Source organism: Dipodomys ordii, unplaced genomic scaffold (assembly GCF_000151885.1).
Source record: "Dipodomys ordii isolate 6190 unplaced genomic scaffold, Dord_2.0 Scaffold151, whole genome shotgun sequence".
Taxonomy (NCBI): domain Eukaryota; kingdom Metazoa; phylum Chordata; class Mammalia; order Rodentia; family Heteromyidae; genus Dipodomys; species Dipodomys ordii.
In genome coordinates, this window is record NW_012267367.1 from 501,336 (window position 1) to 518,009 (window position 16,674).

Below are 16,674 nucleotides of genomic sequence, written 5' to 3' on the forward strand. Positions count from 1 at the left end.
GGGCGCGCGCAGCTGTGCAACTGGGGAAAGGAGCGGGAGCCCCCCTCCTCCGCCCCCCGCCCCCCGCCCCCTGCGCCCGGGAAAACAAGCCGAGCCCATAAACAAAGCCACGTGGCCTCCGGGCCGGGGGCGGGCTCAGCGTTGAGGCTCTTCCGGCAACAAAGAGCCGGGCCAGCGCGGCTGGGATAAATACGGGGCGGGCACCGCCGGGCTGCACTTTCTGGAGCCCGACGGTGAACACCCCACGCCCGCCCGCCCCCAGCGCCCGCGCTCCGCCCGATCACGGAGGGCGCCCGCTCGGCCGCGCCAGGCGCCCAGCCCTCCGCACCAGCTCCCGGCTGCGCCCCCACGGCGGGGCCCTAGGGCTGCGCACTCGGCGCTCGTTCCCAGGCCGTCAGGCCGGTGCTGCCTGTCTGTCAGTCCGTCCGCGACCGCGTCTGCTCCCGGCGCCATGCCCTTCCTCGGACAGGACTGGCGGTCCCCGGGGCAAAGCTGGGTGAAGACGGCGGACGGCTGGAAGCGCTTCCTGGATGAGAAGAGCGGCAGCTTCGTGAGCGATCTCAGCAGGTGAGGGGCCATCCCCGACCTCCAGCCAGGCCAGTCCCACCGGGCTCGATCCGGGGGTGCCCCCCCCGCAGGGCAGGGCCGGTGAATGAGGACACGCGGGCCTGGGACAGGGTGGGCAGGAGGCCGCGGACCCCCGCGGACGGGAGTGAGTCGCGCAGATTTCTGCAGGACGGGAGCCGCGGGATTCGTTCTCTCTCATTATTGGTCAGGGTCAGTGCCTCCAGATGGACACAGACCCAGACCCTTCCAGACCCTTCCTCTGACCATGTGCAATCGTGGCTCTTATCCCCCCGCCGTTCACACTTAAGCACGCCACTCTGGGGCGCCCTGTCTTTGGACACTCGAGTTGAGTCACGCGGCAGTCGGTGCTTCCGTGGGCGCAGGCGAGTGGGCTGTACGCCTTGCACGGCCCGGCGGGGACTGCACGGAGCGCCCAGGCACGCCAGCCACACGCCGGGTGACGAGCCTGGATGTGGGTCTGCGCGCCCACAGGCTCTCCCCACGCCCGGGCAGGTGACGGCAGAGTGGGCCGGGAACTTGAGTGCTGGGGGGCGGGGGGCAGCCGATGGTGCCTGGCGCAGCTGCCTTGAAGGGCTGCCTTTGTGGGGTGGTGGTGGCAGGGCCTGGGGGCTGCCAGGGGGCCAAACCCCACAAGCTCTCTCTGCTCTGGGGATAGCCCAGCCTTTGCACCTGTTTCCTCGGTGGCCCTTTTCCAGCACTGCGTGGTGAGCGTACTCCTTTCTCCAGAGTGGGTCCTGCCAGCTGGAGAAAGACCTTGGGACCTTTCGGTCTCACCTGAGCTCTTTGTCGGTCCCAGGAAGAATCTAAGATCACAAAAGGTGTCAACGAGTAAACTATGTGGCCTGGAATCAGTCAGCCCTGGACTTGCACAATTGAGTCCCTGAGACTGGCCATTTAATGGCTGAAACCAGGAAGGCAACAAACAAAACAAAAAAATAAATGGATCCAGAGTGAGTTGATACTGCCAAAATCACTATCCCCTACGTGTTTAAATTGACTTCTAGGAGAGTTCTGAAACTGAGCCAGGTTCCCACTGACTGAGATTTACTAGTGATGTCTGGATAAAGCCTTGTAATAAATTGTAAGAAAACGTGGTTATTTTGGCAGCTTGACCTCCAGAACCTCTCCTTTGTGATTTGTAGTGCATCCAATTCCCTTTGTCTCTCAAAGAAGAGAAACAAATTCGCCTGGCACCAACTATGACAGATTCTTTGAGGGTCCTCACAGAGGAGTTTGGGATGCACAATAAAGAAACCTTACTCGCAGAAAATCGGATAATGTGTTTACAGAAAAGTACTTTAAAAGGCCAATTGTTGTCGCCCTACTGGCTTCTAGGGTCTGCAGTTGAAGATTGTACCTCAGTTATTCTCCTTCAACTGAGGGGAAGGAGGAGAGTAGCAGCTTCCTTCCTCCTCCTCATTCCTTATGATCTAATATTCTGGTTTTTTTTTATTTTTTTTGGTCCGGTCGTGGGACCTGAACTCTGGGCCTGGGCGCTGTCCCTCAGCTCTTCAGCTCAAGGCTAACACTCTACCATTTGAGCTACAGCGCCACTTCCAGCTTTTTTCTTTTTGCTTATGTGGTGCTGAGGAATCGAACCCAGGACCGCATGCATGCAAGGCAAGCGCTCTACCACTGAGCCACTCACCAGCCCTGTTCTGGTTCTTTATTTCGGTCTAAAAGTTCATATTCTTTCTAGGAAAGTACAACAGGGACCCCACCCACTGTGACACAATGAAAGACAGAACAGATGCCTACTGTCTTTGTTCAGCAGGAGGGGACTTGAAATGGAGACCTCCAATTCTTATAAAGACTCCCTCAATTCAGAACTAGTGACTCCTCCCTCTCCAATGTGGAAGATTTGGAGATAGTTTAAACTTACCCCAGAAGTTTGGACTGGGCTAGAATCAGCTAGCTAGCTTCCCACCCTCCTCCCCCAGCCCTTTTCCTCCCATTTCACACCTGTGAGCTGGCGCTGCCACACTCATCTGTAATCAGTACAGTGACCACCTGTGTTCCTTTGATGAGTCAGGGGATGAACCCGTTGAGTAATCTCTCAGCAAAGCAGCTGGCTGTTTGCATGATATTTTTCCCCCAGTAATTGTAAACAATCCCTTCCTTACTTAGCAGGAAGAGTCTGCCAACTTAAAAGCAGTTGGCTTTCTGAGATCTGACTTTGTAATCTCAAATATCTCGCTCACTGTTTTCCATCTTGGGTTCTTGGTGATGTCAGGTGTGGGCAGAGCGCCTGCTGCACAGGTGAGCTCCAATGACCACTCCTGTTCCCAGAAAACAAAAGGCCGGCCCTTTAAAGAAGAGGGGGAGGGGACTGTACACAGAACTGCAGAAGCCTGAAATACTTCTCCACGTCTATCTACCAATCTGTGAGCTGCCCAGCAAGATAAAGGGTACAGTTGGTGGTTATTGTTCAGTGCTAATCGTGGCTTATGGACACAGTATATCTGTTCTAGATTCGGCTGATTATTCTTCCTCTGCTCCAGGGCTCTGCCCTCAAACAGCAACCAAGTGCTTCCTGAGGTCATGGGAGGAGTAAAGATTAAATTTAAAGCCCTTCTCCCCAAAAAAGTTGAAACTATGTAAAATAGAAGACAAATAGCCAGTGTTCAATTTGGTCAGGCAGATTAAAACTTCAAGGCAAGAACAGGGCATGAATTGGAGTGATCCAAGAATACTTCAAGGAAGTGGTGGCTAAGGCAGCCTGTGCTGCCCTCACCTACCACCCCACTCTCTCCCCTCCCCCCTGTCAGCCACCACCCCAGGAGGAGTGAGTAACCAGGCTCCCTTGCACACGCCTGCACTTCTGCTGTTGAAAATCCTCTCCAGTGTTGCTTTACTATGTTGCTAAGGCTAGACCCGGAAGCAGGAAGTTTGCCTTGGTGTCCTTGATAAAATTAGTAATTAAGATTTTATAAGTGCTTACTATATGTAAAACACTATTCTAAGACTTTTATACATTAGGCTGTTGGCTTCACTGGAGCAATCCAGGTACTGTTCTTTTGTGAGTTTGGCAATCTATATGACTAGCACAACTTAGCATTAAAATCTCACTGGCCTTAATCAAGACTATATAAGTACTTTGGTGCAGGACATGGCTTTGTTAAATGCTTTTTGTTGTTGTTGTTTTGTTGTTGTTGTTGTTGCAGATGAAATAAAGATAGGCCTCTGATTCTTCCATTCCCTCTTTTATCTGCTGCCAAATGGTCTTACTTATGGTCTTATTTTGAAATTGTTCTACCTTTTCTGAAGTTGCTTTACAGTATCTTAATATGTGTTTGATAGTGGGGGAGGGGAGTTACTATCTTTTTGCCTTTATTTTAGGCCTATGTCTATAAAAATCAAGATTAGGGCTGGGAAGGTGGTTCAGTGGTAGAGGGCTTGCCTTGCATGCATAAGGCCCTGGGTTTGATTCCTCAGCACCACATAAGCAGAAAAAACCTGAAGTGACACTGTGGCTCAAGTGGTAAAGCACTAGCCTTGAGCTGAAGAGCTGAGGGACAGCGCCCAGGCCCACAGTTCAGGCACCACAACTGACCAAAAAAAAAAAAATCAAGATTAGTAAGAACTGACTACATAATGCAACTTGCTGGCTATTATTGAGTTTAGCAAAGAAAGCAGCCTTCTTGAGATGGTTATGCTTATTTTTTTAAAAATTAAATGCTGTAATCCCCAAACAGTGGTGGTTTGTCTTGTTTAAAAAAAATTCAATTGTAGTTTTCCATTGGTTTTGCATTTCCTTGAAGAGGACATAATTGAGTTCTCAAAATAGCCTCTGAATATATTATAGCTTAAAAGAAAACATCAGCAGACAACACAAACCCCACAGCCCTTCCTTCTAGTCCCTACCTTTGGAATTCAAAACCAAATACCAAATGAGACATAATATAGTTTACCTTCAGTTCAGACTTTTCTACATTCTCTAGGAAGAGAGAGCATCATCAGTTATGTAAAGTTTGTCTTAAACTGGCTTTTGAAATGAGTCACTCAGCCTTAAGGCAGGTTATTATGGCTTCAGTGTTAAAAGCAGGCACTCAAATTCCCTTGAAGAATGCTTTCATTAGAAGAGAATATGATGAAACATAAATATTTGAAATTTCTAAAGAATGGGCACCAACTGTGGCCCAGGATCTGAGAAGTTCCTAAGAATCCTTAGATGCGCAATTGAGAATGAATGCCTTTGTGTGATGGCTCCCTCCCTATGTGGAATTTATATTGTAGGTTTTGCTATTTGTATGGGAGGGAGTGTTTTCTTTAAAAACAAGCCTTTCTGTGGTATTTTTACATACCACGTGTCCTAGCTTTACTGTGTAAAGCCTTGGTCCATCTTTTACTCTTTTCCCAAGCTTTGATTGAAACATTGTATGTTAACCTTGGGGTTCTGTTCTTAGTTCTGCCCCATGCTGCAGTGCTGACATTGGGTCAGATGATCAACTCACCAGTGACTTGGTAACTCTTACAGCCATGCAACTAGACTCACACATGCTTATAAGTTACACAAAGCCTGCCCAAAACATTCACCCTTGGCTTGATTCAGAACATGCCTCTGAGAGAACAGTTCTGTAATACCCTATCTGTAATCTAAAAATACCCCATTTCCCTGAAAGAAAAGGAGAAGGCTAAAGATCTTAGGAAACTTGATAAGTGGTATTCAGGATGGCTTTAAGAAGGAAGATTAACAAGTGATTGATGATCCATCAAGCTTTTCCCCCATGAGTCCAAAAAAGCAGCACTGACTATATTATTGACCGAGTCCTTGCTTCAGTATCATACTTAATAGACTAATTGGAAAGACTTGTATAACAAAAGGATGCTTACAAGAAATGGTTGCAAGCCCTGTAGGCTTCTGCCGTTTACACAGGGCATGGAGGACAGTACAGGTGTACCTTCTACTACCCCACAAACGAAAATCTAGAAAAGGTAGAAGTCAAGTCACACTTTAAATTCAGCACACTCCAATTTGTATGCTGCTACTTGTTACAGCCCATGCTGCCTTGCATGACTCAGGTGGGTGGAGAGAGGTAGGGACTCTCTCTTCATGTGAAATTTCAATATTTTTCTTGCAGCCCTTTTGTGAAACTCTTCAGCTTACTTTGAAAAACACAATGTCTGGAAGAATAGCATTCATCGGGTCTCCCTCCCTGATAGGAAAATGCAAGAGAAAGGAAAAAGAAATAGACTGGACACTGCATTCTCAACAGGCTAGGACTGTTCATTGCCAGCAAGGGGCACAACCTTCCTGTAGGGATGGAGGTTTACAAAGGGGTGGGTTTGGGGTCAGGCTTACATGGGGGTCTGAGCAAGGAGGCAGAGGTTAATCAAAAAGCCATTAGGTCTAGGGAGGTGGGGGGCTTTTTGGTTGGGCCCACAATGGAATGTTGACAGCCTAGGTCAGATTGCCTCACCTGCACGTCAAGCAGGCCGACCTGGGGTTTAACCTGCTGTCTATATATCCTATACTGGATAATAAGTTGGGGTCAACCCTTCATATTCCATCTCTAGATACATAAAACACTTGAGCCAAGAGGGGAGAGGCCAGCACTTCACTCCCATGATTCCTGCACCTGCTGGGGGAAATATGTGCCTGGCTCAGACTGAATCTGTCCATCCTTAATGACCTGTATATTGGACAGGTTCACTCAATGTTTTGATCCCTTCTAAATCTATAAATTATTAATTTCCTTTGTTTTGATCAAGACCCAAGGTCTTGAATCTAAACAGCTAGTAGTATATATTAAGCATCTGTAGAATGTGGAAATTTCTTTTGTTTTTTTTTTGTTTCATTTCAGTGTTTTGTTTTGTCTTGTCTTTTGAAACAGAATTATGCTATTAACTCAGTCTACCCTGAAATGTGCTGAGTAGTCCAGGCTAACCCTAAACTTCAGGTCATTTTGTCTTAGCTTCCCAAGTGCTGAGATTACACATAGATACCACCATGCCCAGCTATGGTCATGTTTTAAAGACATGATTTTTTTTGCTTTTTTATTGTTATTATAAAGGTGACTACAGAGGGGTTACATTTACATAAATCAGATAATGATTACATTTCTTTATGGACAATGTCACCCTTCCCTCACTCCCAGTTTTTTCCTCCTATTCCCGCCCACTAGTTGTATAATTCATTTTCAACAGTGTAGCAGAATAGAACAGTAGAATAGAAGAATAGTATAGGCAAGTAGGACAGTATAGAATAGCAGTGAGTACCACTGCTGCATTTGTTCGCCTGTTGTCCCTCCATGTCTGTGCCCACTTCTTACCCTCCCAAAGGCAGATAAACAAAAAGGCAGAAAAAAAGAAAGCAAAAACAACAACAAAGAAAAAAACCTCTTGTTTTCATTTCCTGGAGTTCATTTCAATGAATATTATTGTATATGATCAGCTGCACATAGGCATTGTGCCTTTGTGTTCCTCTCCTAAGAATATCCTTCTTTGGTTTCACTGTGTGTGAATGTCTAGAGTCCTGATGATTTTTTTTGCTTGTTTGGTAAACTTTAAATGAGTGAGTTATTTCTCAGTAGAGCTATTAGAGAAGGAGAAAGGCGAGGAAGGGGAGCTTCGATTGGATGCTTCTGGAGAATGAAGACATGGTGTGGTACAGTGACAGCAGGAATCGGCCCCTCCGACTTAACACCAGTTAAAAGTAACCCAGTAGTGCCCTGTGTTTCTCTTAGACAAAGACTATTGCTAGTTATCAAACTACAATGGCAGACCCTGTTAAGGAATTCAAAGAGGTAGGAGCCTCCACCCCTAATATTTCATCCTAAACGAGATCAGTCTGTGCCAATCGGGACTTGTTTTTGAGAGATTATTTATTGGGATTTTTTATGTTTGGGAAGTGTATTTGTTTGTGTGTTTTATAACCTAGTAAGTTATTTATAGAAACGGCCCATATTAAATAGTAGAGTTCCAACTCACCCTGTGTTTTATGTTATTATAGTTACTGCAACAAGGAGGTATATAACAAGGAGAACCTCTTCAACAGCCTCAACTATGATGTTGCTGCCAAGAAGAGAAAGAAGGACATACAGAATAGCAAAACCAAAACTCAATGTAAGCCATTACCCTTGAACTTGAGAACCTATTTGAAGATCATTATTATTGTTCTTCTTTTTAAAAAAAAATCACACTTGCTGCTTTAGTGTTTACTCTGTCACTTGCAGAAATACTGGGATTTTTTTTATATGAGTACTGGGTCTTGAATTTGGAGCCTACGTGCAACTCTTAAGTTTTTTTCACTTAAGTCTGGTACTCTACTCCTTGAGCCACAGCTCACCGTCCAGCTTTTTAGTGGTTAATTGGAGATGAGAGTCTCACAGACTTTCCTGCCTGGGCTAGATTTGAACCTCAATCCTTAGATTTCAGATACCTGAGTAGTTAGGATTACAGGTGTGAGCCACTGGCACCCAGTTGATACTGAGATGTTTACACCCAGAAAGCTGTGTATTTTACAAGCAATATTGATGAGTTATTGACAGTCTTGTTCATAAGCCATTTGCTTATTGGGGTACTTTTTTACTATTTGTTCCTTGGATTGGACATAGGTAATATAGTCATTATACAGTGATATAGTCAGCTGATTTGATCCCACCATGTGTTTTTATTTAGAACAGTGTTTAGAGACTGGAAACCATTTTGTTCTTCTTTCCTTATAGAAATATTATTAACATGTCTAGATGTTTGCTGTATTAGAAGAGGACCTAAAGTGCCATTCTTAAGAATGTAATAAAGATTAGTTTAATCTAATTATACTGCATGGTTTCCTCATGTTATTAGTTTTATCTCTACTTTTTATGGCCTTGGATAAATTTTAAGTATGGCATTTAAAACAAAGATACCTCATTCAATATTAGATTTTTTAATTTGAATTTTTATATACTAAGTCAAAAATCCAGAATGCTTCAAACAATGCAAGTTATAGCTCCAGTATTGATACATTACAGAAATTAGGCATTGGAACATGAGATCATGGCTCAAATGGTAAAGTGCTAGAATAAGAAGTATAAAGCCCTGGTTCAATTGCCACTAGCAGGAAGGGGGGAGAGGGAGAGGGAGAGAGGGACCCAGGGAGGAAGGGAGGTGGGGTCAGGGAAAAAGAGGTAAAAGGAGAGCGAAAGGAAAAAGGAAGGGAAGGAAGGAAGAAAGGGATGAAGGGAGAGAAAGGAAGGAAGAAATTAAATATTTCCATCCTCCTAGATTTGTCAGTAGAATCTTGTCATTTTGGTCAAAACTCTTTAGCTGGAAGTGGCTGTGCATGACTACAAGAGACTGAGGCTGGTGGGCTTCTAGTGGAGGCCAGCTTGGGTTCCGTTTTAAATTTAAAGACCCAATTTTGAATTTAAAAAATAAGTAGCAAACACTTTCCTTAACTTTGTACAAGTGAAAGAGTCATGTTTAAAATCTAGGCATGTTATAATTTATTAAGATGTGTATCATTTTTTTTTATTTTGGGTGTCTGTAGATTTCCACCAAGAAAAATGGATCTATGTTCATAAAGGAAGTACAAAAGAGGTGAGTACTCATCCATTAATTAAACCATTCTGCTTAAACTTATTCCTCCCTAGCTGGCAGGGTGGTTCATGCCTATAATCCTAGCTACTCAGGAGGCTGAGTTCTGAGGATCACGGTTCAAAGCCAGCCAGGGTAGGAAACTCCATGAGACTCTTATCTCCAATAAATCACTAGAAAACCAGACGTGGTGCTGTAGAGCGCTCGCCTTGAGCTGAAGAGCGCAGGGAAAGCACCCAGGCCCAGAGTTCAAGCCCCACAACCGACAAAAAAAAAAAAAAAACACCTTATTCCTCCCTAAAGGCGTGGAGGGGGAGGGAGGGTAGAAGAGAGGGAATTGAGCAATGATGTTACTTCCAATCCTGGCTGCCTTGAGTGCTGGGAAGCAGGATGGTGAGCAGCTAGCAACCTATGCCTAGTCAATCATCAGAGTTTAGGAGCTACAAAGAAAGAAAGAAGTAAAAAAGCCACTTGAACTCCTCAGTCATCTAGTGATAGAATGTTCATAAAAGTGCTTTATTCAACCAGGCACCAGTGGTAATCCTAGCTATTCAGGGGGCTGAGATCTGAGCACTTCTGACAGCCCAGGCAAGAAAGTCTATAAGACTCTTATTTCCAATGAACCAGCAAAAAGCTGGAAGTGGATACATGCCTCAAGTGGTAGAGGGATAGCTTTGAGCAAAAGATCAAAGACAGAGCCCTAAGCCCCGAGTTCAAGCTCCAGGACTGGCACAAAAATAAAAATTCTTGTCAAGCTTAATATGGCAATCATATCTGTATTATTATGAAGCCCTAGATTTTTATTTAGGCACTGTCTCCCTTTTGTGCTAAGATCTCTTCAGACTTAAGCTTGGTTAATGTTTAGCCCTGGAAAGGCCAATCACTAAATCTAGAAGTTTTTAAGTGTCTGCTCCTGTGATGTAGAGGGCACAAGACCTTATAATAACTATACTTGGTATCATTTCATATAACCCCCATTATGTATATTTTCTCTGTACAGAGCTTTTGTTCGGATACCTAGGATACAAAGGAATATGCTAAAATGCCAGGATTTCTACCACTGTCACTTTCTATAATCTTGGGTGGAACATCTAGTTACCTCCCTCTGTGATTTGAGATAGAGAGTTCAATGATTAGAAAAGCTAGACCACCTAGAACCTTAGAGCAGCTAGAACTTGAAGCCATAATTCCAGGGGAATAATTAGGGGACTCATTTCATGTGTAAAGGTAAAGCATCAAGACTTCTTTTGCTACCTCATGAAGCCTTTCTTTCTCCTTTTTTCTTTTTATTTCTTTCTTCCCCTCTTTGTTCCTTTGTTTCTTTTGCGCTGAAACTGGGGCTTGAACTTAAGACCTGGGTGCTGTCCCTTAGTATTTTTGTTCCAGGGATAATGCTCAGCCACTTGAGCTACAATTCCACTTTCAGATATTTGGTGGTTAATTGGAGATAGGCCTGAGCTGGTTTTCAACTGCTATTCCCCAAATCTCAGACATTTGTATAGTTATGATTACAGGTGTAAACCAACAGTACTTGGCTGATAAAGTTTTTTTTAAAATGCCATGAGGCCAGGCACTGGTGGCTCAGACCAGTAATCCTAGCTACTCAGGAGGCTGAGATCTGAGGATCATGGTTCAAAGCCAGCTGGGGCGGGAAATTCTGTGAGACTCTTATCTCCAATTAACCACCAGAAAACTGGAAATGGAGCTGTGGCTCAAAATGGTAGAGTGCTAGCCTTGAGTGCAAAAGCTCAGGGACAGCACCCAGGCCCTGAGTTCAAGCCCCAGAACTAACCAAAAAAAAGGGGGGCTATTGGTATTCAATGTATATCCAATGAAACTAGGAAACTTGAAGGAAAGGCTTGGGTTGGGAAGGATGAGAGATAATGACAAAAAAGGGGTGATATGAGCAAGATGCATTATAGTTACAAACTGATTTGTTGAATGGTAACTCCTTTGTACAACTACTAAAAGATAGGAGAAATCTAATTTTTTAAGTATCATCAGTGAGAGGCAAGCATATCTCCTCCTCCCAGGAGGATTCCACAGCTACTACCAATCATCAAAATCTTATACATCATCTATCTCACTTCTAGAAATGTTTTCCCACAAGACCCCAGGTAGTACCAGACAGAAAAAGCGGTGTTCCACATATTAGTCCCACACTAAAACAGCTGCTCACTTTTCTGCCCTTCTCAATGGCATCCAGGATCTCAGTCAGTGCCTGGACCCCCTAAGAGAAGCATCAAGCCCATCCACTGGTTAAGTTGGATTATTCTAGAGAATGACTTCATTTGGAAGGAATAACTTCCATGCTTCTGTCTCCCGTCTAGCGCCATGGATATTGTACTTTGGGGGAAGCTTTCAACAGATTGGACTTCTCCACTGCCATTCTGGATTCCAGAAGGTTCAACTATGTAGTACGGGTAAGTCTCAAGAACCTACTGCTTATCCAACCTTTCAAGCTGGATTGCCTGTTTAGACTGGCCTATTCTACCCCCTCAAAAAAAAAAAAAAAGCACAACTTTTTAAGATCCTGAGAGTTTTGAGGCAAACAGAAAACAGACTTTCTAGGCAGACAGAGACCATCATGATTTCTCAGTGAGTTCATCAACTGGTGAACCAGGCCCCTTAGGTAAAAATCAGTAAGACAATGTCCTGCAGGGCGCAAGCCCTGTTCTACTTTGGCTTATATTATATTTCATATCCTTCTGAACCTCTGAGTATACTTACTGCCTTCCTTGCTGTCCTGCTTCAGCTGACTCAGTTTTGACCCAAAGTGCAGGCCACAAAGCTAAACTTCAAAGCACCTTTCCAATCCTGCACCCACTGAGCCACAAAACCCAGTCCTTCCTATGTCAACCTAAAGCCTAAACTGCCTAATGGGGTTCAATTGCTTTCCATTTTAAATCTTATTTTGGAGAAAAAAAAATGTAATGGGCACTAATGCATACTATTCATGATGAAGGAAGAAAAGGAAAAAAGTTTAACTATGACTTTCAAGGCAATAATTCTCTCTGGCTGAGTGACTTTTAGCTCCAGCATGCCCCAGGTTCCTACGTGCATTTCTGTTGGTTGTTCATCCTAGGAAGGAACAGCTGTTTCAGTTTTCGTCTCTGAAATAGAAGGAAATTATCCTCCTGTGGGTGTTGCATGATTGGGTTTTGATTTTCTTTTTCTGGCTTGTTGGGCTTCTTAATGCCCTGTCATGGAGTCAGATGATCATATAAGCTCAGCCAGAGTTATAATGTTGCAGCCCCCTTGAGGCCTGGCTCATTGACCTGTCATCTGGACAGATGAAGACTGGCTGGGCAGACTCACCTGGTTAAATAAATAAATAAATAAACAGGCCTGCAAGAAATGGGTTGGAAGCCCTGAGCTGAGCCCATGACACATGAGCAGATGAGTCTACCCTCACACTAAAGCTTCCTCAACCCAAGAGAAATGAATAGAACGCTTCTTGGGTGATATGTTTGTGTCATTCGACATGACTCTGCCAGTTTAAGGAGGTCACCTAGTCCTAGTGCCTGCAAACTAGTCCAACTGGTTGGAACCAGGCCCAGGTAGATCTGGAAACTTCTGTTGTTAAGAATACGAATAGTTTCCATCTCAGTGTTAGAGGAAGACACTTAGATCTGATTTCTTGTTACAGACTGATCATCAAAACAGTCCATTTTTAGATAGTTTTCCTTCCTATCTACCTTTCCTTTCAAAAGAAATAACATCAAGCAAAAGGAGAAAAAAATCTATTTCACACAACTATGTGCCTCTTCATTTTCTACCTTTTCCATAATCCTATGAGATGCAAGTACTTTTATTACCTCCATTTAAACAACTGGCAGTACTATATAAGGAACAAAATCTAGATTTGAAACCTGGGCAGTCATAGGGTCCACACTTAACTGCCTCATAATTTCTACAGAGCAGAGGATTTAAAGTGAAACGTCTTGGAGACACTAAATTCCAGCTGTTTCTGTCCCCTACAGACTTGATTTGGCCCCAACCTCACAGGGAACATGGAAACATGGGAATATATTATTCATGAATATTCTGCAAATTAGAATCCACTATGCAAAGTCAGGTACTAACGCTTACGGTTACCTATTTACCAAATTGGCTGTCACTCCCACAAAATAACTTTTCAATTTAATTGATAAGAGCATTTTTTCTACTTTAAAAAAATTGTTTAAAAAATTGTAAGGATTTAGCTGGGTGCCTGTGGCTCATGCCTGTAATTTGAGTTAGTTGGGAGGCCAAGAACAGAAAGATCACTGTTTAAGGCCAGCCTTGGCAGAAAGTTCTCAAGACCTCTTCTCAACCCATACCTGAGGATCCAATGGCATATTCCTGTCATCAAACTACATAAAAGACTGAGATTGGGCAGATTGTGGTTCTAAGGCAGCCCTGGGCAGGAAAATCCAAGAGATTCCATCTCAGTGGAGGGAATCAGAGTACAGTGACATGTGCCTGTCATCCTAGCAACAATGGGAAAACTAAATAGGCAGATCACTGTCCTAGCATGAGCCAGGTAGGAAGTAAGCCCCTATCTCAAAAATAACCAGTAAAAGCAGTTCTGGAGGTATGGCTCAGTGGTAGAGTACCTGCTAGAAAGCATGGGATTTTGAATAGCACCAAAGATAGATAGATAGATAGATAGATAGATAGATAGATAGATAGATAGATAGATAGATAGATAGATAGATAGATAGATAACAGAAAACTGACATCTGATCAAGTCTAATTGTAAAATACATCCTAAGCATTTTCCTTTACACAATCTTAAAAGTTATGGAAACTACTGAAGGCTTTCAAAGTGGATAGGTTCACAAATAATGGAAAAATAATTCTGTTTTGGAAAGAACAATCATTTTCCCCTTTGCTGTCAGAGGCCTCTGTAATTTGAGAAATAATATGTTATTTTTATAGGGAACTTAAAATATTTTAATGATAGGCACAGTGTGTATTGAGGTTTTTCTTCTTAGGAACTCAACATATGTCTCATAGATTCTTTTTATCCTCAAACCAACTCCGCCAAGTAGCTTACCAACATATTGTCCTATTTTTCACTTTGACTTAATGATGCTTTAATGATACAATATTACTTGGTTCCACTATGGAACTAAACCAATTTTGAGGACTTGAGGGTGGGGAGGAGGGAGAGGAAAGTTTAAAGCTTTTAAAGCTAAAGTACATATTTTTTTTAATTTTCTTACATTCCCGCTGGCAGTTGTCTTCCAAACAGAAGATACTCAAAGGTGATCAAAGAGAGAGCCAGTACTGCTATGTGAAAATGTGACACAGCATACACATTTCAGAGAATCTTTGGTATCTGAACGTTTTTGAGATATAAATTGGAAAGATTTTTATATGTTTTTTTTTTGCTCATGGTACTCTACCCCTGGAGCTACACTTCCAATCACATTTATACAGATTTTATATCATTTTAATTGACTTCAAACCATGTCCATTGCTCCAGTTCCCTCTCCTCCCCACCCCTCAATGAATTAAATACAATTTTATGCATTGTAAAGATAATTTTAAAGATATAGAAGCAGCAACTTACCTGTTTGAGGAGGATCACTTGCCAAAATAATGTATCTTCTGCCTCAAGACTAGAGGTTTCCAGGTTTTGAGCCAGTCACAGGATTAGAAGCTGGTACCTGGGGACAGCAGCCAACTGCTGACTCCGAAGGCACAGAGAGGCCAGAGGATAAAGTGGATCTTGGCCCTGACTCTGTGTTACAAACAGACCTACTGTGATTTGATTCACTGAAGGTGGTACTCACGTACCAGGTATTGACACTTTAAAAATAAATCTGGCAGGTGATCCCAATCAATTTTCAAGTCTGTAAACAAGCTTAAAAAAGAGTTTGGAACCTGAATGTCCTATTTTCTAATAGGCATTTCTATACAGCATCCACTGAAGGAATTAAATTGTAGATCTGACTCCTGGGCGTGTACTGCCATCCATGTGGATTCAGTGATGGAAGAGGGTATCCCATCCCACAGCCAAGCTAAAGTCCACAACCTACTAGTTGGAACACTTTCTCCAAGTTACTCCTTTTGTCCCTCCATAGAACTAGTGTGACCATACCTATAGCAAAGCACTTGGAAATGGAGATTAAAGATAATGGGTATGAAAATAATATTTGGTTTCTAACTTGGTTCTAACATCTTTCAGGAAAGAAATAGGATTTAAGTGTAGGTAGCCATCTTTCCTGGTAATTACAATGGGAACTTTCAACTTGGAGGCCAGGTACAGTCAGGCAAAGACTTGCCTGCTCTCAGTGGGACTTCTAAGGTGCCTAGAATGGCTATGCCTGGTTCAAATATTCGTCATCTCTCCAGTGAGGCCCCATGATGGAAAAGATTGACACTTATCCAAAAACAACCCTGTTCCCCACTGAGTCACTTGAGAAAACTGCATTATTGGAAAAAGATGGAATGAGGATTTTAAAAAATGAAAAATACCAACTTTTAAAAATGGCTTCAAAGCTCACAGAGCTGGGCTTCAGCAGCGCACACCTGTATTCCTAGCTACTCGGAAGGCAGAAATCTGAAGATCACAGTTAGAAGCCTAGCCTTGGCTGGAAAATCTCTGAGACTCTTATCTCCACTTAGCCACCAAAAAGCCAGGAAGTGAAGCTATGGCTCAAGTGGTAGAGCAATAGCCTTGAGTAACAAAGCTCAAGAGACAGCACCCAGCCGGGCGCCGGTGGCTCATGCTTGTAATCCTAGCTACTCAGGAGGCTGAGATCTGAGGATCACAGTTCAAAGCCAGCCAAAGCAGGAAAGTCCATGAGACTCCTATCTCCAATAAACCACTAGAAAACCAGAAATGGTGCTGTGGCTCAAGTGGTAGAGCACTCACCTTGAGCTGAAAAGCACAGGGACAGTGCCCAGGCTCAGAGTTCAAGCCCCACGACTGACCAAGGGGGAGGGAGAGAGAGAGAGAGAGAGAGAGAGAGAGAGAGAGCGCAAGCACACCCAGGCCCTGAGTTTAAGCCCTAGTACTGGCAGAGAAGAGAAAAAAAAAAGGTCATAGAGCCAACTATCATATATCTGCTATTACTTAGCCAATGTAAAGTGGAACTAGACCTTGAATTCAGACTTAAATAACTCCAAAATCTGTGCTGTTCTCATTTGGCTCTGCTACCAGCCAGTGAAGGAAATAAAAGGATAAAATAGATAAGACTCACCTGGTACCAGTGGCTCACACCTATAATCCTAGCTACACAGGAAGCTGAGATCTTAGGAGGAAGATTCATAGCCAGCCCGTAAGAGTAAGAGTCAAGAGACTCTTACTTCCATTTACCAGTAAAAAGCCAGGAATGAATGTGTGGCTGAAGTAGAGTGACAACCTTGAGTGGAAAAACTAAACAAGAGCATGAGGCCCTGAGTTCAAGTCCCAGTATTGAAAAACAACAACAACAAAATAAAAAGGATTCTTTCTGCTGTAAGTCTACAGCAGAAATTACCAAGCTACTGGTCTTCAGGCCAATATAGCCAAGCACCTCTTTTCATATGACCTACAAGCTAACTTGTACAAATTAAGTATATTTCTTTTTG

General features: G+C 43.4%; 1 protein-coding gene across 2 annotated transcripts in view; it reads left to right on the plus strand.

Annotated features, from left to right (window-relative positions):
- Positions 1–269: 269 nt before the first annotated feature.
- Positions 270–16,674, plus strand: part of Fbxo32 (F-box protein 32) — a 37,137-nt gene continuing 20,732 nt past the window's right edge. The window contains exons 1-4 of one of the 2 annotated variants that reach the window (XM_013032251.1): positions 270–567; positions 7,541–7,653; positions 9,062–9,111; positions 11,439–11,531. In XM_013032251.1, the coding sequence (XP_012887705.1) occupies positions 452–567; positions 7,541–7,653; positions 9,062–9,111; positions 11,439–11,531 (372 nt within the window). In that variant the 5' untranslated portion in view covers positions 270–451. Of the gene's footprint in view, positions 568–1,455; positions 1,539–7,540; positions 7,654–9,061; positions 9,112–11,438; positions 11,532–16,674 lie in introns of those variants that run through there. The other variant, XM_013032252.1, reaches the window with a different exon arrangement.